Here is a 26,994-nt window from a genome sequence, read left to right on the forward strand (position 1 = left end):
TTCTCCACACCCTCTCCGGCATTTACTGTTTGTAGATTTTTTGATGATGGCCATTCTGACCAGTATGAGGTGATACCTCATTGTGGTTTTGATTTGCATTTCTCTAATGATTAGTGATGTTGAGCATCCTTTCATGTGTTTGTCGGCAATCTGTATATCTTCTTTGGAGAAATGTCTTTTTAGGTCTTCTGCCCATTTTTGGATTCGGTTGTTTGTTTTTTGATATTGAGCTGCATGAGCTGCTTGTATATTTTGGAGATTAATCCTCTGTTGGTTGATTCGTTTGCAAATATTTTCTCCCATTCTGAGGGTTGTCTTTTCGTCTTGTTTATGGTTTCCTTTGCTGTGCAAAAGTTTTTAAGTTTCATTAGGTCCCATTTGTTTATTTTTGTTTTTATTTCCATTTCTCTAGGAGGTGGGTCAAAAAGGATTTTGCTGTGATTTATGTCATGGAGTGTTCTGCCTATGATTTCCTCTAAGAGTTTGATAGCGTCTGGCCTTACATTTAGGTATTTAAACCATTTTGAGTTTATTTTTGTGTACGTTGTTAGAGAGTGTTCTAATTTCATTCTTTTACATGTAGCTGTCCAGTTTTCCCAGCACCACTTATTGAAGAGGCTGTCTTTTCTCCACTGTATACTCTTGCCTCCTTTATCAAAAATAAGGTGACCATATGTGCATGGATTTATCTCTGGGATTTTTGTCCTGTTCCATTGATCGATATTTCTGTTTTTGTGCCAGTACCATACTGTCTTGGTTACTGTAGCTTTGTAGTATAGTGTGAAGTCCAGGAGCCTGATTCCTCCAGCTCCGTTTTGCTTTCTCAAGCTTGCTTTGGCTCTTTGGGGTCTTTTGTGTTTCCACACAAACTGTGAAATTTTTTGTTCTACTTCTGTAAAAATGTCATTGGTAGTTGGATAGGGATTGCACTGAATCTGTAGATTTCTTTGGGTAGTAGAGTCATTTTCACAATGTTGATTCTTCCAATCCAAGAACAAGGCATATCTCTCTATCTGTTTGTATTATCTTTAATTTCTTTCATCAGTGTCTTACAGTTTTCTGCATACAGGTCTTTTGGCTCCTTAGGTAGGTTTATTCCTAGATATTTTATTCTTTTTGTTGCAATGGTAAATGGGAGTGTTTTCTTGATTTCACTTTCAGATTTTTCATCATTAGTGTATAGGAATGCCAGAGATTTCTGTGCATTAATTTTGTATCCTGCTACTTTACCAAATTCATTGATTAGCTCTAGTAGTTTTCTGGTAGCATCTTTAGGATTCTCTATGTATAGTATCATGTCATCTGCAAACAGTGACAGCTTTACTTCTCCTCTTCCGATTTGGAATCCTTTTATTTCTCTTTCTTCTCTGATTGCTGTGGCTAAAACTTCCAAAACTATGTTGAATAATAGTGATGAATAATAGTGATGAGAGTGGGCAACCTTGCCTTTTTCCTGATCTTCGTGGAAATAGTTTCAGCTTTTCACCATTGAGAGCGATGTTGGCTGTGGGTCTGTCATATATGGCCTTTATTATGTTGAGGAAAGTTCCCTCTATGCCTACTTTCTGGAGGGTTTTTATCATAAATGAGTATTGAATTTTGTTGAAAGCTTTTTCTGCATCTTGAGATGATCATATGGTTTTTCTCCTTCAATTTGTTAATACGGTGTATCACATTGATTGATTTGCATATATTGAGGATCCTTGCATTCCTGGGATAAACCCCACTTGATCATGGTATGATCCTTTTAATGTGCTGTTGGATTCTGTTTGCTAGTATTTTGTTGAGGATTTTTGCATCTATGTTCACCAGTGATATTAGCCTGTAGTTTTCTTTTATTGTGGCACCTTTGTCTGGTTTTGGTATCAGGGTTCTGGTGGCCTCATAGAATGAGTTCGGGAGTATTCCTCCCTCTGCTATATTTTGGAAGAATTTGAGAAAGATAGGTGTTAGCTCTTCTCTAAATGTTTGATAGAATTCACGTGTGAAGCCATCTGGTCCTGGGCTTTTGTTTGTTGGAATAGTTTTTTTTTTTTTTTTTTTTTTTTTTTTGTGGTACGCGGGCCTCTCACTGTTGTGGCCTCTCCTTTTGTGGAGCACAAGCTCCGGACGCGCAGGTTCAGCGGCCATGGCTCACGGGCCCAGCCGCTCCGCGGCATGTGGGATCTTCCCGGATTGGGGCATGAACCCGTATCGCCTGCATCAGCAGGCGGATTCGCAATCACTGCGCCACCAGAGAAGCCGTGGAAGATTTTTATTCAGTGCTTGTGATTGATCTGTTTATATTTTCTATTTCTTCCTGGTTCAGTCTTGTAAGGTTGCGCTTTTCAAAGAATTTGTCCATTTCTTCCAGGTTGTCCTTTTTATTGGCATTTTATTGGCATAGAGTTGCTTGTAGTAATCTCTCGTGATCCTTTGTATTTCTGCAGTGTCAGTTGTTACTTCTCCTTTTTCATTTCTACTTCTATTGATTTGAGTCTTCTCCCTTTTTTTCTTGATGAGTCTGGTTTATCAATTTTGTTTATCTTCTCAAAGAACCAGCATGTAGTTTTATTGATCTTTGCTATTGTTTCCTTCATTTCTTATTCATTTATTTCTGATCTGATCTTTATGATTTCTTTCCTTCTGCTAAATTTGGGTTTTTTTTGTTCTTCTTTCTCTAATTGCTTTACGTGTAATGTTAGCTTGTTTATTTGAGATGTTTCTTGTTTCCTGACGTAGGACTGTATTGCTATAAACCTCCCTCTTAGAACTGCTTTTGCTGCATGCCATAGGTTTTGGGTTGTCATGTTTTCACTCTCATGTGTTTCTAGGTATTTTTTGATTTCCTCTTTGATTTCTGCAGTGATCTCTTGGTTATTTAGGAGTGTATTGTTTAGCCTCCATGTGTTTGTATTTTTCACAGATTTTTTTCCTGTAATTGATATCTAGTGTCATAGCGTTGTAGTTGGAAAAGATACTTGATACAATTTCAATTTTTTTAAATTTACTGAGGCTTGATTTGTGACCCAAAATATGATCTATCCTGGAGAATGTTCCATGAGCACTTGAGAAGAAAGTGTATTCTGCTGTTTTTGGATGGACTGTCCCATAAATATCAATTAGGTCCATTTTGTTTAATGTATCATTGAAAGCTTGTGTTTCCTTATTTATTTTCATTTTGGATGATCTGTCCATTGGTGAAAGTGGGGTGCTAAAGTCCCCTACTATGATTGTGTTACTGTTGATTTCCCCGTTTATGGCTGTTAACATTTGCCTTATGTATTGAGGTGCTCCTGTGTTGGGTGCATAAATGTTTTTAATTGTTATATCTTCTTCTTGGATTGATCCCTTGATCATCATGTATTGTCCTTCTTTGTCTCTTGTAATAGTCTTTATTTTAAAGTCTATTTTGTCTGATATGAGAATTGCTACTCCAGCTTTCTTTTGATTTCCATTTGCATGGAATATCTTTTTCCATCCCCTCACTTTCAGTCTATACGTGTCCCTAGGTCTGAAGTGGGTCTCCTGTAGACAGCATATATACGGGTCTTGTTTTTTAATCCATTCAGCCAATCTATGTCTTTTGGTGGGAGCATTTAATCCATTCACATTTAAGGTAGTTACCAATATGTATGTTCCTATTACCATTTTCTTAAATGTTTTGGGTTTGTTATTGTAGGTCTTTTCCTTCTCTTGTGTTTCCTGCCTAGAGAAGTTCCTTTAGCATTTGTTGTAGAGTTGGTTTGGCGGTGCTGAATTCTCTTAGCTTTTGCTTGCCTGTAAAGGTTTTAATTTCTCCATCGAATCTGAATGAGATCCTCGCTGGGTAGAGTAATCTTTGCTGTAGGTTTTTCCCTTTCATCACTTTAAATATGTCCTGCCATTCCCTTCTGGCGTGCAGAGTTTCTGCTGCAAGATCATCTGTTAACCTTATGGGGATTCCCTTGTATGTTAGTTGTTGCTTTTCCCTTGCTACAATTTAATTGTAGTTAATTTTTGATAGTTTGATTAATATGTGTCTTGGCATGTTTCTCCTTGGATTTATCCTGTATGGGACTCTCTGCCCTTCCTGGACTTGTTTCACTATTTCCTTTCCCATATTAAGGAAGTTTTTAACTATAATCTCTTCAAATATTTTCTCAGTCCCTTTCTTTTTCTCTTCTTCTTCTGGGACCCCTATAATTTGAATGTTGGTGCATTTAATGTTGTCTCAGAGGTCTCTGAGACTGTCCTCAATTCTTTTCATTCTTTTTAAAAATTCTGCTCTGCAGTAGTTATTTCCATTATTTTATCTTCCAGGTCACTTATCCATTCCTCTGCCTCATTTATTGTGCTATGGATTCCTTCTAGAGAATTTTTAATTTCATTTATTGTGTTGTTCATCATTGTTTGTTTGCTCTTCAGTTTTTCTAGGTCCTTGTTAAATGTTTCTTGTATTTTCTCCATTCTATTTCCAAGATTTTGGATCACCTTTACTATCATTACTCTGAATTCTTTTTCAGGTAGACAGCCTATTTCCTCTTCATTTATTTGGTCTGGTGGGTTTTTACCTTGCTCCTTCATCTGCTGTGTATTTCTCTGTCTTCTCATTTTGCTTAACTTACTGTGTTTGGGGTTTCCTTTTCACAGGCTGCAGGTTTGTAGTTGTCATTGTTTTTGGTGTCTGCTCCCAGTGGGTAAGGTTGATTCAGTGGGTTATGTAGGCTTCCTGGTGGAGGGGACTAGTGTCTGTGTTCAGGTGGATGAGGCTGGATCTTGTCTTTGTGGTGGGCAGGACTGCATCCGGTGCTGTGTTTTGGGGTGTCTGTGACCTTAGTATGATTTTAGGCAGCCTCTCTGCTAATGGGTGGGGTTATGTTCCTGTCTTGCTAGTTGTTTGGCATAGTGTGTCCAGCACTGTAGCTTGCTGGTCATTGAGTGGAGCTTGGTGTTAGCATTGAGATGGAGATCTCTGGGAGAGGTCTCGCCGTTTGATATTACGTGGGGCCGGGAGGTCTCTGGTGGACCAGTGTCCTGGACTCTGCTCTCCCACCTCAGAGGCTCAGATCTGACACTGGTCAGAGCACCAAGACCCTGTCAGCCACGTGGCTCAGAGAAAAAGGGAGGAAAAAAAGAAAGAAAGAAAGAAAGAAAATAAATAAATATAATAAAATTATTAAAATAGAAAAAAATTATTAAAAATAAATAAAAAAGTAATTTAAAAAAGAGAGAGAAAGAAAGAAGAGAGCAACCAAACCAAAAGACACATCCACCAATTATAAGCAGAGCTAAAAACTATACTAAAAAACAAACAAACAAAAAAACTGTACGGCCAGAACCCCAGGACAAATGGCAAACGCAAAGCTATACAGACAAAGTCACACAAAGCATACACATACACACTCACAAAAAGAGAAAAAGGAAAAAATATATATATTTAAAAAAAAAGAGAGCAACCAAATCAATAAACAAATCTAACAATGATAATAAGCTCTAAATACTAAACTAAAATAAACATAAAACCAGAAACAAATTAGATGCAGAAAGCAAACCCCAAGGCTACAGTTGCTCCCAAAGTCCACCGTCTCAATTTTGGGATGACTCGTTGTCTATTCAGGTATTCCACAGACGCAGGGTACAGCAAGTTGACCGTGGAGATTTAATCCGCTGCTCCTGAGGCTGATGGGAGAGATTTCCCTTTCTCTTCTTTGTTTGCACAGCTCCTGGGGGTCAGCTTTGGATTTGGCCCCACCTCTGTGTGTAGGTCGCCTGAGGGCATCTTTTGGGAAGTCTGAGGTCTTATGCCAGCGTTCAGTAGGTGTTCCTTAGGAGCTGTTCCACATGTAGATGTAGTTTTGATGTATTTGTGGGGAGGAAGGTGATCTCCATGTCTCACTCCTCCACCATCTTGAAGGCCTGCCCAACTATTTTTCTTTTTGTTCTTTTTTTTTCCCCTGAGGACCTAGGCGCTGACCACATCATGTGCTCAGGCCGTCACGTGCCTGGGCACCCCAGCCCTGCTTACTCTTGAGAAGACTCTAGCTTCACTTAATCTTCTAGGAGTGTGTTATTTAACCTCTCCATATCTCAGTTTGCTCATCTCTAAAATTGGAATAATAGTAGTAGCTACCTCAGAAGGGGTTTTGAGGATTAAATGAGTGAATATACATAAAGTACTGAGAGTTGTACCTGGCGTGTAATACACAATTAATAAGCTTTAGCTATTTTTATTAACTCTATGGTTTTATGTATTTGCACATATTACTCTCTTTATCTAGGGTGCCTCTCCACTTTCCAATCCCACCTCCTTTTCACTGATTCTATTTCATCTTTCAAGACGAAGTCCAAGCTTGCCATTCTTGGGAAGACTTCCATGGTTTTCTGACAAGGCCCTCTTACATACAACTCTATACCAATCGGTGTTGCTGCATACTGAATTTGTAATTTACACTTATGCACCTATTTACATATGCTCCGTAAGGGTAAGAGCTGTTTCCTCTTGTTTACATAGTCCCTGGCTTTTACCACTATACCTGGCACATGGTAGTCTCCCACTAAGCACTTGTCTAATGAATGAACAAATGAATGAGTGAATGAATAAATGAACACCTTTCCTTCCAGGGAGAAAAAGGCCTGTATGCCTTGAACACAGGTTTTGAGTCTTCAAATACTTATTGCTAGCCTGGTGCTTGGAGTGTGCTCAAAAATGCTTTCTGAACTGACTGGAAATGCATTTAATTCTAATCAGATGATAATTATCTTTGGAGAATCCTTTAGACTTTAAAACCATGATCCATACTATATATTTATTAAAGTGTTAAGTTTGAGCTTTCCTCAAAATATACTCAGAAGTTTGGGGACCAAACAAGAAGGAAACTGCCTAAGCCAGAAAACATTTAAGGGCTTTCCTCTCATGAAACTTCTAGCAATGGCCCCTGTTTAGCCACCTGTGCGTGCATCCTGCCTCATCACGTGATACATACAAGAACAACACGGACACAACTCCTCTCTGCCTTGGCCGAGAAACATTCATCAAAGAACACAAACTTCTCAATAGGGCAGAAAACAGGGAAAGAAACGAAAAACAAAGAGGAAGATTAGTTTGCTTCAGTCACTGTTGTTTTTAAAAAAGCGCATGAGGCCGAATCACTGGAATCCTGAAACCAAAGATGAAATGAAGCTCCACAGCAAACCAGGGTTCTGTTCCTCCAAAACTTATGCCTTTCCAGAAATTCTGCTCTCTAGAGGTCAACGTCTAGTGGGCATGAGATGTAGTTAGACAGCACAAATTAACTCCTTAAGTATTACTGCAACTCCACATCAGTCTTTGGGAGTACATACATTAAGGAGCTATTAAAAAACAAAAACAGAAACAAAAACTAAATATAACTCAACAGTCCTGATGGTTTATAATGCATATACAATTGGTTCACCTGCGTCCTTTTGATTCTCTATTTGAAAGAGAAAGCACGACAAGGAGAGAAGAGAGAGAGAAACAAGAACACATATGCAAGGATTAATGAGCAAGTGAACCAAAATGCCCCCCACTTATGTGTGATACATGATGTTGGAAGGAAAAAGTTGCCCTTGAGTTCCCACCGCCCAGAAGTGTGGGGTCAATGCTGCACAAATAGAAAATTAGTCAAATTAAGTTTAATGTGAAGTCAAGCTGTGACACATACATGAACTCTCCAGTGACAACTAAGTCATATGTTCTAGCCAGAGCTTAGAGGACGAGGACAACTCCAAATCTCCAGAAAGCACAAGAAAAAGCTTCCCAGTTTCCGAGAACAGACAGCAGGCATATAAGATCCAACTTTTACAGAGAACGGACCACCCTGTGTGATCTACCCACAACAGTTTGACATCTTAAACATGGAAAAGAAAGCACGGTTTGGCCCCGACTGTCCTTTATCTGACACCTAACACATTGCTCCCCACCTAGCTGCTACCTTTTGATTGTGTACCAGTGACAAGCACCTTACAAATTGGGGTTACACACAAGCAAAGTAAAAATGCATTCAGGTCACAGACAGAGAATAACTGAAAAACTTACAGACAAATCTGAGTTTATCACAAACAAATGGCTTAATTGTCTAACCTGTGTTAGGCTGATAAAAGTGACTGGACTTCTCACACTGGGTTTCACAGACAGAATCAACAGACAAGCCAATGCTAAAAAACTTGAAGCAAGGAGAGTGAGTTGGTTTGGATCTGAATTTTCTTGAAATAATGAAAACAGAAAGAGTGAAGACAGCATGGCGAGGAGGTGGTAGGTACTCACGAATGGTTAAATCCATCACTTGGGAGGCCAAGCAGAAGACAGGATGCTCATACATTTCTCTCTTTTTCCCTATAAAAGAGGATTTGGGCATGCAAGAGGCTTAGGTCAGAGGTCAAGAGGTTATAGGTCACAGGTTAGAGGAAAACGTTACATTAGCTCAAAGGAAAATAGCCACAGAATATTTTGGGATAAACACAGGATAAAAGAAAAAGGAGTTTCAAAATTGGAGATCTACTGGATTAACCATTCAGCATGCCGTGAGTCACGAGAGAGATTGTGACCATGATTTTACACGTCTCTTTAGAATTATTTGCAAGAATACAATGACCGAAAACATCATGAATAAAGGGAAACAGAATTTCATTGATTGAAGGCTCCAAGATACTAAGGATTTCAGACTTTAGTATCTAAGGCTCTTGAGGTATTTCTTCATAAACATAGTCTCCAGCAATATTACTACAACTTCTTCCCAACATTCTCAGGGAACTAAGCTGTTAATGGTCACAGAGAATCTCAAATGTCAAAAGGCAAGATTTCTTTGCCGGGGGTAGGATCAGAACCTTGTAAAAGAAAGTTGTCTGGTAGTAATATAGTTAAAGCTGCCATGTCTCAGCCTATGGTGGACTATGTTCATGAAAGAAAACCTGATACATGCAGCCAGAGGATGTTGGGTTGTCTGAATTAACAATCCCAGCATGCTTTGAAATTGGTGTCACAGCCACTTTTGCAGGGTTAACGTCAAAAAGTGGCTGAGCCAATCACGGACAAGGAAGGAGAGAAGCGGAAGAGAGCAGGTAGTGTGGAATGAGGTACTTCTCTGAAAAGAGAGTTGGAAAAAAAAGATTGGTTTCTTCAAAGAATCCCCAGCCCTAAAAGTCACAGTGCAAAAGATAATTAACACAACCAAGAAGAATTGAGGCACAAAAGGAAATTACAGACCAGCTGATCTACTTCAGAAATGAATGCATTTTTACTTACAGATCTTAAAGTTTGTTTTTGGATATATTTATCTGAAAGAAGAGAGCAGATCTTACCAAAAGACTAGTCATAGCTAGACCAAGACCTACACATGAGGCAGCAGACGTGGCAACAGAACGTTTCTTGATCCCATCCCATCCCTGGCCTGGCCTAGAATTACTAGGTACCCGGTTGACTTTAACAAATACAACCAATCATTATGTCCTGGGAAGGTAAATGCTGGAATCATTATTTGCTAATATAGCCCTTTAACGATCTCCTTGTTCCTCTATTTTTGTCACTCATTACCAAGTCAAGAGTTGATAAACATCCTTTTAGTGCCCAATTCTTAAGTGTTTCTCCCTGGATGCATAACAACGAATTCATTACCACTGGTACACAATTTGCATTGTCAGACAGACAAAATTGAGAGAAGGAGGACATGGAATGTACAGAACACTGCGCATTTGACAATGACCTTAACCTAATTCTCTAAGGAAACAAGGACTTTGGCAGGGTAAGTGATGGGGTTTTGGTAGTTGATTAGGTCTCTCTTAGTTTTTCTTTTCCCAGTCATGTCCTGAAGGCAGACTATGGGTATTTGCTGGTTTTGTTTGGGTGTTTCACATGAGAGAACATCAGATTCCAGAATGCGGACACATTGAGTTTTGCACACAGAACTTCCACATTTATACACTTACACCACGGTCAAGTTGGGTGTGGTTTTCAAATCACCCTATAGCAGCCAACAGGGTAACAATGAAAAGTGATTAATACCTTTGCAAAGGAACAGGTCCCAAAGAACCATATCTTCTCAAGTAGAGTGGACTTTGGGCAATTGCTTGGTCATTAGTGACCACTTTCCTAAAACTTGAGAGGGCAGTGATAACCACCATCCTAGGTTTGGAGTAACAAGATTGAATAAGATCTAAAGCAAACCAGGAGCCATCAGAGACAGCCGAATACTAACCTGCCATCAAGTTTGAAAAGCTACCGAGAGACAAGATATGTTCAAGAGACCAGAAAGAGTTAGGCAAAATCTCGATGTTGCTTTTTTCAATTCCTGTTTTGCTTCCAATGCTATCAACAGTGGACAACAAACTGTTTAGTTTTCCTCTATTTAAAGAAGGTAGCCACCCTACAGAACTCTTTCATAGAAAAACATTAGCCACAGAGCAAAGTCAGGGCCAACACAGCCTCTTGGAAGGACCTTAGTTGTCTGATAACATCCTATATTCAAAATCCTTCCCTACAAAGACCGTTTCCTGAGACCCTGTGCCTTCAGTCATTTATGTGGCCACAGCTGAGGAAGCTATCCCATTTCAAGTGCTTTCAAGTTTCAGCTTAACATACAGAGATGGGCCACTGTTTTCTGGTGCCCGTCAGAAAAGAGACAGACTTCCCTAGGGAGGCATACCGAAATTTAAATTAAAAATTGGGGGCAGAAGGGGGCCTTACCTTCGATTTTGGCATACTCTGACAGCCGAGAATAGTTGACTAAAGCAGCCTGCTCTAGACATTTACGGATGACTGTTTTTACCTCCTCTTGTGGTACTGGGGTAACAATATCTTTCATCAAGACCTATAGGTGGAAAAACTAGGTTCTTAAGATGGTTCAACGAAATGTGTTACTCATTTACGTTTAAAGAATTCAGTTTAAAATTAGTTGTGAATGCCTCTTTGCAACTTAACATAGATTGAGTGCCATTGTTAAAGAGAAAATAAAAAATTCCAGTGCACAGTTAGGATGTCAAAGGCTGTCCATGAATCATGGAAGGGCAAGGAGCGTATCTTCAATATATCCTAACTATTTGAGAGTCTGGAGATAAAACATCTAGAATTTTGGCAATTTCTTCCTATTTATTCTGGTATTTGATGAACGGTAAACAAATCCTTCAGAAATGACAATCTAGGCCATTCAACCACAATATTTAATTACCATGATGTTTATGTCTCTGTGTATATATCATTTGTCTTTTACTTTCATTCTTACCCTTTCCAAGAGCGAGAGGGTAGCTTTCAAAGCACCTTCAGGTCGACCAAATGGAAAGCAATACCTAAAAAAGACAGAAAAATGTTCAGGTTGCCTGAATCACTTACATTTTAGAATGAAATATGCTGTAACTTGATCCCTATGGCAACTCCCTCTCAGGAACAGAAAATGCTTTTTATTTTGTCACGTTGTGTTATGCTAATCTGAATTCACACCATATATGTGTGTATATAATGTATATATGTGTATGTGTGAATAATGACTAAAGAGAGACTCTGCAAATGTCTGCAGCAGAAAAGAATATTTCCAGTGATGACATAAGGCTCTGTTTAGATTTCTGTTGTGAAGGAGAACCATTTGTTAGCTCAAATGTGACCTTATAGATAATTATTGAGACCAGACCGGCATTAAACAATATTAGTTGAAACAGGCTAAAATGCAAACACACTTACCTAAATCCCCAGAGGATTAGTATAGGAAATACAGGAGTGTATTTTGAGCAAATTCATGATTCTACTCATTGTCCTTCCTTGATTGTAGTTTTTAATTGTTATTTGATCTTTTGCTATTGTCAATGTATCTAGCATAGAGTGTATGACCCGTAAAGATTTATCCAGGAGGTTTCTGATGGCACAGATGGTACCTATGTCAGGTACCACTAAGAGTTCTAGTAACTATTTCAGGCTGTCGGAAGCCTTTCAAGACACTCTTCCTCATGGTACAAAAGGAACAGGATGGGCTACTGAAACCCAGACTATCCTATGTATGTATGCCATTTCTTCCACTTGCTGGCGGAGGGGCCTGGGGCAAGTTACTTAACTTCTCTCAACCTCGGTTTACTCCTTGTTTCAATGGGAATTACAATAACTACCTTACAAATTGTCCTGAGAATAAAAAAAAATGAGTTCATTCTTATCCAGCCTCTAGTTCCCTGCGTAGGGCACAGGAAGCATTTAATAAATAGGAACTATTTACTATACTATTATAAATGCTCTTACTATTGATGAGCTCCTATTCCAAGATCTCTGGGTTCAGGACCACCAGTGCAGCATCAAAAATATCTAATTGACTCTAAGGGAGAAGTGGGCTGTGTGGTGCAAGGCTCAAGCCCAGATCCGCGAGCTGTCTCGAGAGTGTGAGGAAGTGCATGATCAGTCTGTCAAGGCTGAACCAAGATTCTTTCTTTCCCCACATAGCCCACTAGTCCTGTTTTCAGGTAACGGAGAAGGTGGGGATGCTCTTCTGGGTACCACTGCCTTCCTTCCCTATGAGAACTGATTCACAGGAGTTTTCACTGTGGGGAGGAAACCTTGAAGAAGCGTCAAATTCAACATTTTAGTAGATTTTTAAAAATAGATTGATGTTCAGGGTCAGCTTACACAAAGAGGGCTTTGTTCTTTCAGTGGAAATAAAATGAACTTAAGATTTCAAAGTCTCCTGGATATTGGGGAACACTGTCTTGGTTGGCTTTTTCATTCAGCTATTTCTTTCTTTTTTTTTTTACTGAAGTATAGTTGGTTTACAATGTTGTGTTAGTTTCGGGTGTATAGCAAACTGATTCAGTTATATATATATATATTATATACATATGTTACATATATTCTTTCTCAGATTCTTTTCACTTATAGGTTATTAAAAAATATTGAGTATAGTTCGCTGTGCTATCCAGTAGGTCCTCATTCAGCTCTTTCTAATATTTAGTGTGTCTCTGAGAGATTTACAGTTTTAGAAAATCAAGCCCTTAATTTGCCCCTCCCCAGTCTCAACCTCCTAAAAAGCCCTTTAACCCCAGATCCTTACCTAAAATGTGTAATCTGATTTTCCAGCAGAACTCGGAGTCTCTCTTTGATTTCTTCAAAACGTTCCTTTTCTTCAACAGTCACAGTTCCAATTCCATCAGGCCTGAAAGAAGACATGTCATGAGGTGACGGGAACCTCATACACTGACACCATCAAATCAGATCTCTAGCAGGAGGAAACTGTCCATTTTAGAAGAACAACTACAGTGATCGATGTGACTTTAGGAGAAGTCCTGCTTTTCAGTGCCAGCGACTAGAGGGGATGGGGTATTTTGAGGTTATCATTTGGAGACATTTGCAGAACTGTCGCTCATTTATTGTGAAATGGTAAAATGTACAGAGGGGCGGCTTGCAGGTTAAAGCCAACCTCTAGACCTGCTCTGTTTGGCTCACAGCCTTTTGAAATTTTGAACTGCTTGCCAACATTTTTTTACATTAGGAAAGTTTTACGATACAATTCTCTTGCAAATTTGGAACAGCTGGCATTAATTGAAGAGGGGCAACAAACAGCTTCTTCCTTAGCTGGGGCAGGCACTCTCCGGGTCCATATCTCTAATTTACATTACCTGTCTCTCTTGTGGGCACTTATGTTTGGGACTCCTGAACTATGCACACAAACTCCTATGAAAACCAGGAGTCCTGTAAATGTCTATATTTCCCAGAGGTAAATGCTGTTAAATGACTCACTTTCCAGCTTATAACTACAGATGTTCGGATTAATTTCACCACTCATGTATTAACTAAAGAACAAATTACAAGACAGTGTACAAATTACAAGACCTTGATGAAAGAAATTGAAGAAAATTCAAATAAATGGAAAGATATCTTGTGTACATGGATTGGAAGAATTAATATAGTTAACATGTCTGTACTACCCAAAGCCATCTATAAATTCTACGCAATCCCTATCAAAATTCCAGTGGGATTTTTTTCACAGAAATAGAAAAAAAAAAAAATCCTAAAATTTGTAAGGAACCACAAAAGCCCCAAATAACCAAAGGAATCCTGAGAAAGAACAAAGTTGGAGGCATCGCAATTCCTGAATTTGAACTATATTACAAAGCTGTAGTTATCAAAACAGTACGGTACTGGCATAAAAACAAACATATAGACCAATGGAACAGAGTTGAGAGCCCAGAAATAAACCCTTGCATGTATGGTCAACTAATATTTGACAAGGGAGCCAAGAATACTCAATGGGGAAAGGATAGTTTCTTCAATAAGTGGCACTGGGAAAACTGGATATCCACATGCAAAAGAATGAAATTGGATCCTTATCTTAGAACATTCACAAAAAAGAACTCAAAATGGATTAAAGACTTAAATGTAAGACCTGAAGCTGTAAAAATCCTAGAATGAAATATAGAGGGAAAGTTCTTTGACATCGGTCTTGGCAATAATTTTTTTGAATATGACACCAAAGCACGAACAACAGAAGCAAAATAGACAAGACAAAAAAAGTGACACTTTAGCAAATTAAAGAGCTTCCGCATAGCAAAATGTAAAGACAACCTACAGCTGCCTAACATCTAAAGCTGGATTTCTCACTTAATAGTCTGTGACTTCTTTGAGACTCAGTTTCCTTATCTGTCAAATAGGGATAAAAACAGTTCTTCCTGAGGGCTTCTATAAGGGTTAATTAGCACATGGAACATGATAACACATACAAATCGCCTGGCACATAAGTGCTCAATAAATGTTTGCTATTGTTATTGCTAAAAAAAAAAGAGACAACCTATGGAATGAGATAAAATATTTGCAAGCCATCTATTTGATAAGGGGTTAACATTCAAAATATAGAAGGAACTCATAAAAAATAGAAACCCCCCCAAATAATTTGATTAAAAATAGGCAGAGGACATAGACTTTTTCCCAAAGAAGACATACAAATGGCCATTAGGTACATGAAAAGATGCTCAACATCATTAATCATCAAGGAAATACAAATCAAAACCGCAGTGAGATATCACCCCACACCTGTCAGAATGGCTGTTCTCAAAACAAAAAGACAACAAATACGTGCTGGAGCGGCTTTGGAGAAAAGTGAACCCTCCTGCACTGTTAGTGGGAAGGTAAACTGGTGCAGCCACTATGGAGACCAGTACGGAGGTCTCTCAAAAATTAAAAATAAAACTGCCAAATGATCTAGCAATCCCACTTCTGGGTATGTATCTGTATCTGAAAAAAAGGAAATCAGTATCTTTTTTTTCCCTCATTTATTTATTTATTTATTTTTTATACAGCAGGTTCTTACTACCTATTTTATACATATTAGCGTATCTATGCCAATCCCAATCTCCCACTTCATCCCACCACCATCACCCGCCTCACCCTCCGCTTTCCCCCTTTGGTGTCTATACGTTTGTTCTCTACGTCTGGAAAATCACTGTCTTGAAGATATATCTGCACCCCCATGTTAACTGCAGCATACTTGAAAGCTGTCAAGAGAGTAGATCTTAAATGTTATACACGCACACATACATACACACACACACACACAAACACAGAGTAATTATACGAAACTAACCTTATGAAGTAATCATTTTACAATGTATCCGTGTATCAAATCATCCCATTGTACATCTTAAACTTACATATGGTATGTGTTAATATCTCAATAAGGGTGGAAAAAAGAACTAACCACATAGGCTATTTTTCAATCTTAGAGAACTACTGCTCATTTAATAGAAAGAATGACCCTGGCATAAATAAGTGAATTTCAGTTTAATCACAGTATTCTCATGTTTCTGAATCACCAGTAGGTTCACACACATTTTCCTTATTTCCTTTGGCCCATTCAAGTTGAAAATACAAAGGAAGGCTGCATATTTATAGCCCAAATTTATCTGTGCCAAATTAGACGAAGGATAATCTGACCCATTCAAAGTCTTCAGCTCCCAGATCTTGTACTGACTTGTTTTGACTACTGGCTGAGCCAGTTTGCAGATTGGTGCGTCACCATGAAACTTCTATTGGAACATTCTTCAGTTTGCAAATGCAAGTCATCTTGAGACCAAACAAATGGTCTTATTTATAGGCCTTCTCAAGGATCCAGCAGAAGTTGGGAAAATCCTGTATACTAGACCAGTCTGACTGCACAAAAGACTTGGCAAAAGACAGCAGTGTACCTCCTGTTAGGGGTTTATTGGTCAGCTTCCCTTCTTTTTAAGTACTAAAAATGCCCTACTTGAAAAAAGAAAAAACTTCCCCTCACCCACTTTGTAGAAAATACCCCTAAATAGTAAAATGCTATACAGTCCATTTCTTCACACCCTCCTGAACTTAGAGGCAAAATCGTAAATATCAGGTAGGCTGTTGGAATCCATACATGTGTCCTTAGTTTCAAATTTTCAGGAAAAATCTCAAATGTTCATTTACGAAATTTATTTAAAAATGATTTAAACATAAAATGCCCACAAATCTGTAGCTAAATCTCAGGATGAATTCACTGGCCCCACGAAATACCTGCGACACTTTCTGTAGTAACGTCTCATGTGTCTGTTATAATCTACAACTTTCTTTAGCTGTGGCTTTTGAATTTTGTTTATACAAAATTCAGCTTGCTAATGCACTGAACACATGTTTATATAATTGGCGTGTGTACATGCACACAATCGATTTGGGAAAAGTCGAGCCATTTTAAGCATTTTGTTTCTTAGCAGGGAATTAAGCCAGAGAAAAATGTTATTAAATATAAGGTACAATTCAGAGAGGAGTTTATAGATCACAGGAAGAAGCCTGAAAACCATTTAACACAGGCAGCCCAGAGATGTTTGTGGCCATTATTAGGAAATAAACCTCTCTGTGAAGAAAATCATTCCTTCCTTACCCAACAAGTCTTCTAAGGCAATTAGGCAATTAGAAGGCAGCTTTTAGATTCGTGTTTGAGATGAGAAAAACTGAACATTTAGTCTGTGCCTGGCTTTCCTGTAATTCTCACTACAAAGGGTATTATAAACATAACATCTGATTATGTTTTTTCCCCTTTTGTTCTGATGATTCACATTTATAACTATCAAAGGTATCAGATGGCAGCTTCCGTGTCTCCTTGAACTACTCTGTGAACACCATTAATCTCCCTATTCAAAAAAGGTAAACAACTAAAAATTATTGTCATTTCTTAAATTTGCTTCTTAATCGCCTACGTCAGTGTGAACAGTTTCTTTTTTTTTTTTTTTTTTTTTCGGTACGTGGGCCTCTCACTGCTGTGGCCTCTCCTGTTGCGGAGCACAGGCTCCAGACGTGCAGGCTCAGTGGCCATGGCTCACGGGTCCAGCCGCTCCGCGGCATGTGGGATCTTCCCGGACCGGGGCCTGAACCCGTGTCCCCTGCATCAGCAGGCGGACTCTCAACCACTGCGTCACCAGGGAAGCCCGAATAGTTTCATTTTAAATAAATGAAACAAACCAATCTGAGTCTGTAAGACACATAGTACGGAGTTTACCAAAAAAAAAAACCAGGTGATAAAACACATCACAATTTCGACATCCAATGCACATTTATTTGTAATTGCCGGAATTGCTCTGAAATTATACTGGTAACAGGGGGCGTTATTTTACAAACTGAGGGAGAGATGTGCAGGAAAAATATAATTTGTCCAAGATCACAGGTTGTCACTCCATCAGTTAAAAAGCAAAAATATCCTTTGTGGGGTGTTTGATTTCTCATAGTTATTATTGAAAATTCTGTCAAACTTCGATTTCTCTTCCATTGACCCCTGTAATCTCTCAGTGTTAATTGTACAGGTTTTGGTAGATTTCTATGGATCTACTAACTGAAAAATCCTGGTTCAATATACAGGGAGCACTGTTCTCACAGAAGCAATGACATACTTTCCCTAGAGTAGTGGCCACCTGAGCCTGCCTCAGACTCACCTGGAAAGCTTGTGACAACTCAGACTGCTGGGGCACCTCACAGTTTCTGATTCAACAGATCTGGGGTGGGACCTGACAACTGGCATTTGTAACAAGTTCTCTGGTACTGCTGGTTCAGGGAACCTTACTTTGAGAACCTCTGTCTTAGAGCGAAAAAATATTTGGTGGGTGGCTGAATGCATGAAACGGTATTTTTGGAATTGGGAATCCAGGGTTCCCAATTTCCCTTGGATTGAGTGAATTTGGAACCAGAGATCTTCTTTAAGAAGTATATGGTCCACTTATGAAGCTAGCAACCCCTTCCCAAAATGGCATTTGCACTGTTTTCTAGGTGCCATTCCAAGCAGTGCTGGCTGCAAAATAAGTAGAAGAATTGTACTGGTGTCTCTCAGAAGCCATGCTTTTGTTTCTCTGTTTTGGAAACATTTGGGGGTGATTCTATAATTGTCATAAAACTGGCTCTGCATCTTGTTCTTTTCTCAATACTTCTAACACTTAAGGAATCACAAAGAATGAGAGAAGAGGAGGGCTGAAGCTGGATTTTTAAACTCCTACCTAGCAAATCCCAGGCTGTCTAGGAGCCTGAATCCTCTGCCCTCTTGTATCCTGACTGATACATTTTCAGCTGGTGGCTTTGCACTTCTTAGGGTCCATTGCCACTTCCTAAGGGCACTCGAATTTCCTTTGGAGGAATGACCTTGGCTGCACTGTGTGTAAACTGAGGAGTCTACTCTTCCTGCAGGCCAGCTCCTGCCTTGGGGGGGTCGCTATACATCTTAGCCGGACTAAGAACTGCACTCAGCCAACTGGACACTCGTTCCCGGAACCTTTATATCGCATAAATGATGTAAGGATAAAAGAAACTGGTGGGGTTTGCTGTCTCAGCAGCTGTGCCCTGCCCAGCTTGTTCTCCCAGGTCGGTAGTTCTTAATCTCTGACTGTATCTTAGAACCAGTAGAGCTTTGAGACGTCCCACCCTCAAGCTCTGATTCAATGGGTCTGGAGCAGGGCCTACACATGTCAAGTTAAAGCTCCCTAGGTCATTCCAATGTGCAGGTAAGGACTGGACCACTGCTTTGATCCTGTTTCCTACTTTTCTGTTGCTGCCTTGATTCCAGTTTCCCCCTCCCTTTTTTTTTGAGGCTCCTGGCATCATCCCCATAAACTCTCTTTTATTTAGATTATCCAGCATTAGTTTTTGTTACTTATGTGGAACTGATGTAAGTTCATAAAGCACACATCCTCTGGCTCCCAATTTTAGTAGAAGCATTGATACCTTTGAACCTAGCTTTAGCAACACACAGACACACACACACACACACACACACACACAAGGAAATATGGCCCCTGGTCACTGGTTCCACCTAACTGCACACTGGCTAACCACTCACCTTTTGTATATCATGACCCTGCAAACTTGAGACAATATGCAGGTCAAGTGCAGTCATTTTTGGAGCCCTGTCAAAGACTGGAAGCTCTCCCACCTGCAGGCCATCATCGGATCCCAAAGTGGGCCTCTCGGGCCACGACAGACTATATTGCATCTGACACAGCAGGCATCTCTGGAATCCACCTTTCAAGTTTTTGGCAAACCATTTTCTCACTGTCCTTCACAAAGTTGACATTTTCGGCAGCACGATAGGAAAGATGTCACGTCGGCTGCTCTTCAAGTTCTTGTCACGGTGGTTAGCACCAGTTCTGTCATCTTCACTCTCCTCACAGCCTCCCATCTTGAGCCATGTCACAAATAATAATACATCTAGAGCTGTGTTTTTCTGGGTTCTTTGGGTTTTTTTTTTTTGTCAGATTAAAATGACCCTAACCCGGCTGCCCACACTTTAGGACTAGTTATGCAAATTCTTCTCCCTTTCCCCAAATGTTTCTGAGCTAGAGCCTGTTAATTAATGTCTATTGTAGGATTAATCCAATATGATTAAGCACAAGGCTTTTAATGTGAAATCCTTTATTTTGATGCTTGAAATTAAGTGTGAACATTTGAGCCAAAGAATTCAAGCTACCTTGTGTTTTGTGAAAGTGAAATGACCTCTTTGGGGGCGTTAAATTGTTGCTACTCACCCAGGTGAGCACGCAGAGTCCTAGCGTTTAATTATCCTGCTACCAGGGTTCTCCACATTATGTTGAAAGCCGGGCCACAAAACCTCCATTGGGAAGGTAAGATATCTTTTCAAGAAGGTCAGGTTACTAAATTAATTCAAAGCATACAATGATTGATGTGTTCTGCTATTGCATCTATTTGGTGATCAAGTGTAGAATCCAGTGTAAAAAGAAATGTGTGAATTCAACAAAAGAGGAAAGAGCGTCTGGTCCACCTCTCTGCATACAGCCAGCTTTAAGCTCCAATCACTATCAACAAAGGGTAAAACTCCAGTTGAAGTGGGAATATACTTTCTCTCCAAATGCAAATGTCCACATATGCCGGTGCAGGCACCGTAAACATGATATATTCTCTCTCTCCAAATGGATGCATGCCTACAGACCGCATTACAGATCCATGAAAATGTCCGTAAACAAGCATGATAACTGAATCCTACGTGCTCCAAAAATGTTCCAGCCCAGAAACACGAGAGCTGAAAGGGTCAGAGTGGAACAGAATATTTTAGTAGCCGTTCCTTGTAATGGTCCCTAAATAGAACATTTAGACCAAACACACTTTAACTTCTCTTTTTTAAAAAAAACTGACTTCTTCTAGCAATTCTTAATCCTTACAACTTCCAGAATGATACTTTTGAATTTGATCCTAGTGTGGAATATTTTCCTTTGTCTCTTTCAAATGGTTAATAACTACACATTCAAGACCGCACCAAAGCATCATCATCTCAAAAGGAGACATCGCCACTCACTCCTCTGGATGGTATGTGTAAGGCCAACTGGCCCGAGGCAGGGGAACACAATCAGATTCACAGGTTGCATCAGGCCGAAACTCTCCGGACCACCCAGTTCCAGAAACTGACCTGGAGACATTCCGGACCACCCAGTTCCAGGAACTGACCTGGGGACTTTGCACCCAGCCCAGCCTTCCCGCCTTTCGAGGGGCGGGACTAACGGTTCCCCAGGATACCCGAAAAGACCACCAAATAAGGAATACCCTGCGCCCTCCCAGATTCACCACACCCCTTTACCTTCTTCCCCTTATAAAATCTTGCCCAACCCTGGCCCGGGTGCGACTTCTCTGGCCCCTTTCTCCCGGACCAGTGAACCTCACCCGGGAGCGCTCCCTAATGAAGCTCACTTGAAGCTTTCCTCTGTTTTGCGGTGCCGTTTGTTAAGATCCGACCTTACAGTATGTATAATCTCTAAGTTAATTATAAATTGTAATTAGGACTCTCACGTCTTGTAGTCACCGCTTCATTATGAAAGCCCAGCCTTACCCTTTCTTCCTCCTCTCCCTCCAGCCCATGCCCTTTTCTAATTATGCCCTGATGCCCTGGGGCTTAGACACGCTGCTAAAACAAATATATCAAGTGTTTGTATCACAAAGAGTAAGATAGGGAACAACAACAAGCAGTTTCTACATTACAAATGCACGTTGAAGCTTTTGAGGTTGGCTCTACTCAGTTTGAGAAAGAGGCCAGCAGAGGGCAAAAATACACAGGTCAAGACTTTTCTGACTTGTTTACTGCTTTTCTAAATATGTAGCTATAAGCCAACAATAACAGAAGGTGTCTTCATTCTCTCATAAGGATGGGAGTGATGGAGAAGTCCCTCCCTCTGAACAATCTCACAGAATGTGGATGTTATTGGCACAAGGACATTAGTTAAAGTGGCTCAGGCTCTGCCCACGTTCTGAATGAAGCAAGAACCCAACAGATGATTAGAGAAATGGTATAAAATGTATGCATCGCAGGAAAGTACATATTTCTTTCCCCAGAGAAGGACCAATTTCCAAAATTTGTATTACATAGATTTTCCTTTTTGAGGACTAAGCGAAGAGGCGGATTTCTTTATTTCTAGACAAACATAGACAATTAGGTTTTTAAGTCCACCCTGAACACCCAATGACCTTATGTACAGATTTCTGAGTGGTCAGAGCAGTGATATGTGTGGCTTTTGGGTATCACACCTACCCTACCTAAATAGAGTGTGACGTCTGAAAATATGTTTTTGCACCAATGAATCTAACAAACACAGCATGAGGACACACTGGTGGAATTTTAGAAGGAAAATGCACATTATTTGGATGGTTTGTCATGGGCCAGAGAGACTGCACCAATGAGACAGATGATGCAGCACGTTTTATAAGATTTTGTGTCTGAGCTGGAAAATATGCTATTGTCATGGGACAGATTTCCTTTAGGAGGAGAGTCACATGGGTTAAAAGTCAGAATATAAGCTCTAGAGAAAAGTTTTTCTTGGGATGCAGATTTTTACTTGAAATGTGTTTGGACTTTTTCCCCCCTCCTTCTTAGAAGTCCTTCTGCTTAGGTGAAGCTGGTTCTTTAGGATTTAGAGAGCATGACGCAGACATCTGTAAGCCCAGCACTACCTGCTCAGAGCCAGGAGAGGAGGCCAACCAGCCACGTGCTCCTGTCCACAAGCGCAATAATGCCTGTGTCAGCGTGTAACATGAGACCAAGAATGTGAATGTCACTGTCATCCCCCAACCATGCCTGCCTGCTACCAGACTGCTGTATTCACAGGATGGTAAAAGAGAACTACCCTGCTATAGTCTTTTCTCTCTCTTTTGGGGAGGGCGAGGTAAAAACACCAGACATGATGTCATGATGGGTGTATGTGTGTGTAACATGGAGAGAGAGAAAGGGAGGAAGGGAAGGAGGGAAGCAGAAATTGGAGAAGAAGGAAAAATATACATACGCAAAATGACTCATTTACTTCCAGCTAGGCGTTCCCCAAAAAGGAATAAAGGAAGCCATTATGTGACATGGATTGGGAGTGAGGGACCCACACTGGAGGCAAGGACATGGTCAGTAAAGCTGTGGTCCGGGCATGGATTGGGAGTGAGGGACCCACACTGGAGGCGAGGACATGGTCAGTAAAGCTGTGGTCCAGGGGAGAGAAGACAGAGACCTGAACTCTGGCGGTGGCATCCAAGAGAAGGAGAAGTGGATGGACTTGAGAGATATTTAAGGGCACTGACAGGGCACGGTAACTGAATCCTTGTGACGTGCTGAGGAAGGAAACATCAAGCATGGCTCCCAAGGTTTTGTCTTGGGCAACTGGGTGGATGGAACCACTTACTGACTTAGGGAAGCTGATGGAGTAACAGAGAAAAGTGAGCTCCATCTGAGCGTTCAGTTACTCAGATCTAAGCCACAGGGATCACATGGTCTTTGCACACAAGTGGCACCTTGGCTCCAAATACATCTCCCCAAAGAATCCTTGGATGCATTTTCAGAGATTTTTAGGACTCATGCCCTCTTACATCTGCTTACAGACTCATTAATCTACGCAGCTTACTTTGGACTGGGGCGTTGGCATTATGGATTTGTTAATTGCTGATACAATGTACTTTCTCTGCAGGCCATATGTGAAGAACAGCACTGGCATTCAAGAAATGTTAAATAATAATGTAAATGAGAAAAATTTCCAATCCCAATAATAAAGGGATCCAAGGAACACTGACGCAACTTGCAATCATCGGAGCTGTTTGACTGCCTTGTCATTGTGGGACAGTGACCAAAGCGATGTTAATCTAAATGTCATCTAGAAAGAATACTAAAAATATTATGGTGAAAATTAAGTACTGCAACCTTAGGAGCTGATTTAAAAATTAGAAGATATAGCGATTTACATCTGTGGATCTGATGATCGCCAAGTGCAACCAGCTGAACATACCCACATTTTCCTTTTCTTTCCCTCTCTCTTTGAGAAAATGGGTTCCGTTTTAAAGAGCTAGTGCAAACGAATGTTCCCTCCATCAGTGGTTCTTAAATGTTGCTACATATAAGATTTTAAAACCATGATGCTTAGGCCATATCCCAGACTAACTAAATCAGAACCTCTGCAGGCGGGGCTAAGGCATCAACATTTCTTAGGCTCTTAAGTGATTCCAACGTGCAGCCAAGTTAGACTACCAAGGCCTTGCGTAAGTAGGATCTGCAGACCAAATGCCTTGGAAATACGTGGGGAGGAACTGATTACAAGGGCAGATGCTTGACTCCATCTAAGACTTGCTGAATGAAATTATTTGAGGATGGGTCCTCATACTCTCCACTTTAACAAACGCCCCCTGTGATTTATACGCACCCTACAGTGTGACACCCCCTGCACAAGCTGAAAATCAGTGTCATGCCTTTAGACACAGAATACGTCTGTGTGAAAGAACCCAAAATCCAAGTAAAAAGGAGGAATTTCATCCCATCACCTGGAAGTTGGATGTTTGGGGTTTTGTTTGCAGGGGGCTGCCCTGTGCATTGTAGGGTGTTTAGAAGCATACCAGGCCTCTACCCATAGATGACAACAGCACCGCCCTGCCCCAGTGTGACAATCAAAAATGTCTCCAGGCATTGCCAAGTGTCCCCAGGGGAAGAGATCACCCCTAGTCCAGAACCACTATGCTAAAAGATTCCAAACACGTGACGGTTCCATATCTTCCACTGCTTGGAATTATGAACAGCAAACACCTTCCCGATTGACCAGATATGTCTACTTTGGATTAGATACTTTAGATTCAAGTAGGTCTAGTGTTTCACAGAGACAGGGCACGGGTTTTCAAAGAAGGTGGGAGAAACTCAGTCACCAGCACCTGAGCCATCACTAATGATGTCCAGTTGCAGTAGGGCCAGGCTCTGCCTTCACCTAGGGGGGGTGCTGCTGAGTTATGAATATGTAAAAAATGGAAAATTAGGTAAAAAGCTACTTTTTACCTAATCTAAAGTTGGTTGTGAGAGGCCAGTAGGAATGAACTCTATTGTTCAGTTAAATTCAGTTCAAGGGCAATTTGTTTCCATGAGTCACGAGTTCCTTCTTATTGTGGGTCAAAGAATAGATAACCTCTCCACACACAAACAGTGTTCATCCTGCTGAAAGAGGTAGGAAAATGGGTTTTTTTTCCCCCAGTACCAAAAGGCTGTTAATTGCTGTTCAAAGGAGACCCTCCTTTTAGGTGGTCTAAAGCTCCAGATACACTCTGAGTTCTTCCACAAGGTCAAAACCACCAGGTGGGCCAAACTGATTCTGGACATCTTTAGGACAAAAATGAAAAAGTCTTTAACTAATTCAGATGGCTGCTAGGGGATCTCACCTGGAAATGCTGAAATCATATCGAATGGCTGAATTTGCATCTCACGCTATACACAAATGCTAATGCTAGGCAGGTAGTAAGGCAGAGAGGTTACAAATCCAAGCTCCAAAGTCAGAATAGCCATGTCTGAATTAGGCCCACACAGGTATTTGCTATGAAGCAAGTGACTGAATATATCTGAGCCTCAAACTCCTCATCTGTTAGGTGAGGATAATAATAATACAGATCTCACAGTGATGCAATAAGTATAAAATGAGATAATATATGTAAATAGCACTCCTACAGTGCTTGGCATATAGCAAACACTTATTAAACGGTGGCAATTATCCTTATTTTATTTCAATGTTACTTACGAAATCTAACAATGGACTATTTTACTTGTTATTATAACCCACAGAAGATAATTTCAGAGGTTGATGGGATATTACAGATGCTCTATGTGCTCATTTTGCAGATGAGAAAACTGAGGTATAGAAGTGAGATATGATAATCCTAGATTTATGCAGAACAGGTTCTAATACTCAGCTCTTTAGAATCTATGTGCAGTGCTGATGTAGTACAAAGAGGAAGAGCTTTGGACTCAGAATATCTGGGATTGCCACCTCAATTTACAGAATTCAGTTTCATCATCTGCAAAGTGCGTGTCAAAGTAGCTAACCTGAAAACATTATAGCAAATGAGATAGAATGTATGAAAGCACTTTGTAAACTGTAGAATTCCACGCAACTGATATTTAATATTACGATTTCTTCTTCCTTTAAAAATGCAATGCAAACATAGACCCTCACAAGCCTCAACGTGCCACTCACAATCCTTTTCGGTAGTTTTTCACGGCACAGGGAATAGGTCAGGCTCCAGCAAGGGTGGCCATTTACTCTCTGCTCTGCTTCAGTGCTGATCACGCCAAAAGCAGCACCTTGGACAGCAGCCAGAGAGGCTTCCTTCAGGCGCCTACAACGCTCTATGCACTCTTTTACTGGCTGCAAGCTACTTCTACCTTGAGGTCTGACCCTCACAGGGAAACACAAAACTCCACTCCACCTTCATCCTTGTATACTGCGAGTTCAGAAGATGGGTGTCCACATGGGCTCGGGGCATTCTTTGACCTTCACTATTGGACCTGCATACACTGATTGATAGCCTGCTACATTCTCCAGGAAGTGAAAATTGGCATTTTCATTTGGTCTGCCTACAAGTGAACTGTATATATTTTAGGACTTAGAAATATCCAAGTGAATAAATTCATGCTGAAACATGAATACCTCCTTGTGAACTTTGTGTAGCCTGGCAATGCCAGGGTCAGAATATCCATTTCAAAACCTCAACAACAAAACTTTAAAATGTCAATGTTAATTTGGGGCGAGATAGGGAAGGTGAAGAAGGACACAGGATAACACTGGAGATAACTGTAATAATCTATTTTAAAAGGGAATAAAAGCCACGAATTTGCCATTTTACCAATTCACAAAGAGAGCATCCCTAAAGGACACAGGAAACAAGACAGGATCAGTATAAATTTTAGAACTTAAAAGTGCTTTCAAAGTGGCCTCATCATATAAACGATTCTAGTAAGAGTCATTAATTTAGTGACAGACCTTACTTTGTGCCTTTATTATAAACCATTATTTGAAGATGGATTTCTTTCATGAGATAAACGTAGAACTGAGAGGGTTTGCTAAAAATGATGGACCTACTATAAATGTATAAACCCATCTTATGCCAACCCATTTTGTTTGCTTCTTAACCACAGTTTCAAAATTATTAAACATGGGTTGCTTATTATGAATGACTTGGTAAGGTACCAGGCCCCTAACTAGATGCCACTAAAATAGCAATCTGACTCATGATTCTGTTTACATACTGCTCAGTTATTCTGTTTTCAATGCAAACATGTTTTAAGTGTC

The 26,994-nt window shown here is 40.2% G+C and overlaps 1 protein-coding gene across 8 annotated transcripts in view; it reads right to left on the reverse strand.

The window, feature by feature from the left end:
- Positions 1–26,994, reverse strand: part of CADPS (calcium dependent secretion activator) — a 480,039-nt gene that overhangs the window by 113,595 nt on the left and 339,450 nt on the right. For 4 of the 8 annotated variants that reach the window (XM_073811329.1, XM_033865233.2, XM_073811330.1 and 1 more), the window contains 4 exons: positions 12,996–13,097; positions 11,196–11,259; positions 10,661–10,784; positions 8,246–8,314 (listed from right to left, as the gene is read on the reverse strand). In XM_073811329.1, the coding sequence (XP_073667430.1) occupies positions 8,246–8,314; positions 10,661–10,784; positions 11,196–11,259; positions 12,996–13,097 (359 nt within the window). The remainder of the gene's footprint in view (positions 1–8,245; positions 8,315–10,660; positions 10,785–11,195; positions 11,260–12,995; positions 13,098–26,994) is intronic. The other 4 variants (XM_033865230.2, XM_033865231.2, XM_019947610.3 and 1 more) reach the window with 1 other exon arrangement.

Source organism: Tursiops truncatus, chromosome 10 (genome assembly GCF_011762595.2).
Source record: "Tursiops truncatus isolate mTurTru1 chromosome 10, mTurTru1.mat.Y, whole genome shotgun sequence".
NCBI classification, from domain to species: Eukaryota; Metazoa; Chordata; class Mammalia; order Artiodactyla; family Delphinidae; genus Tursiops; species Tursiops truncatus.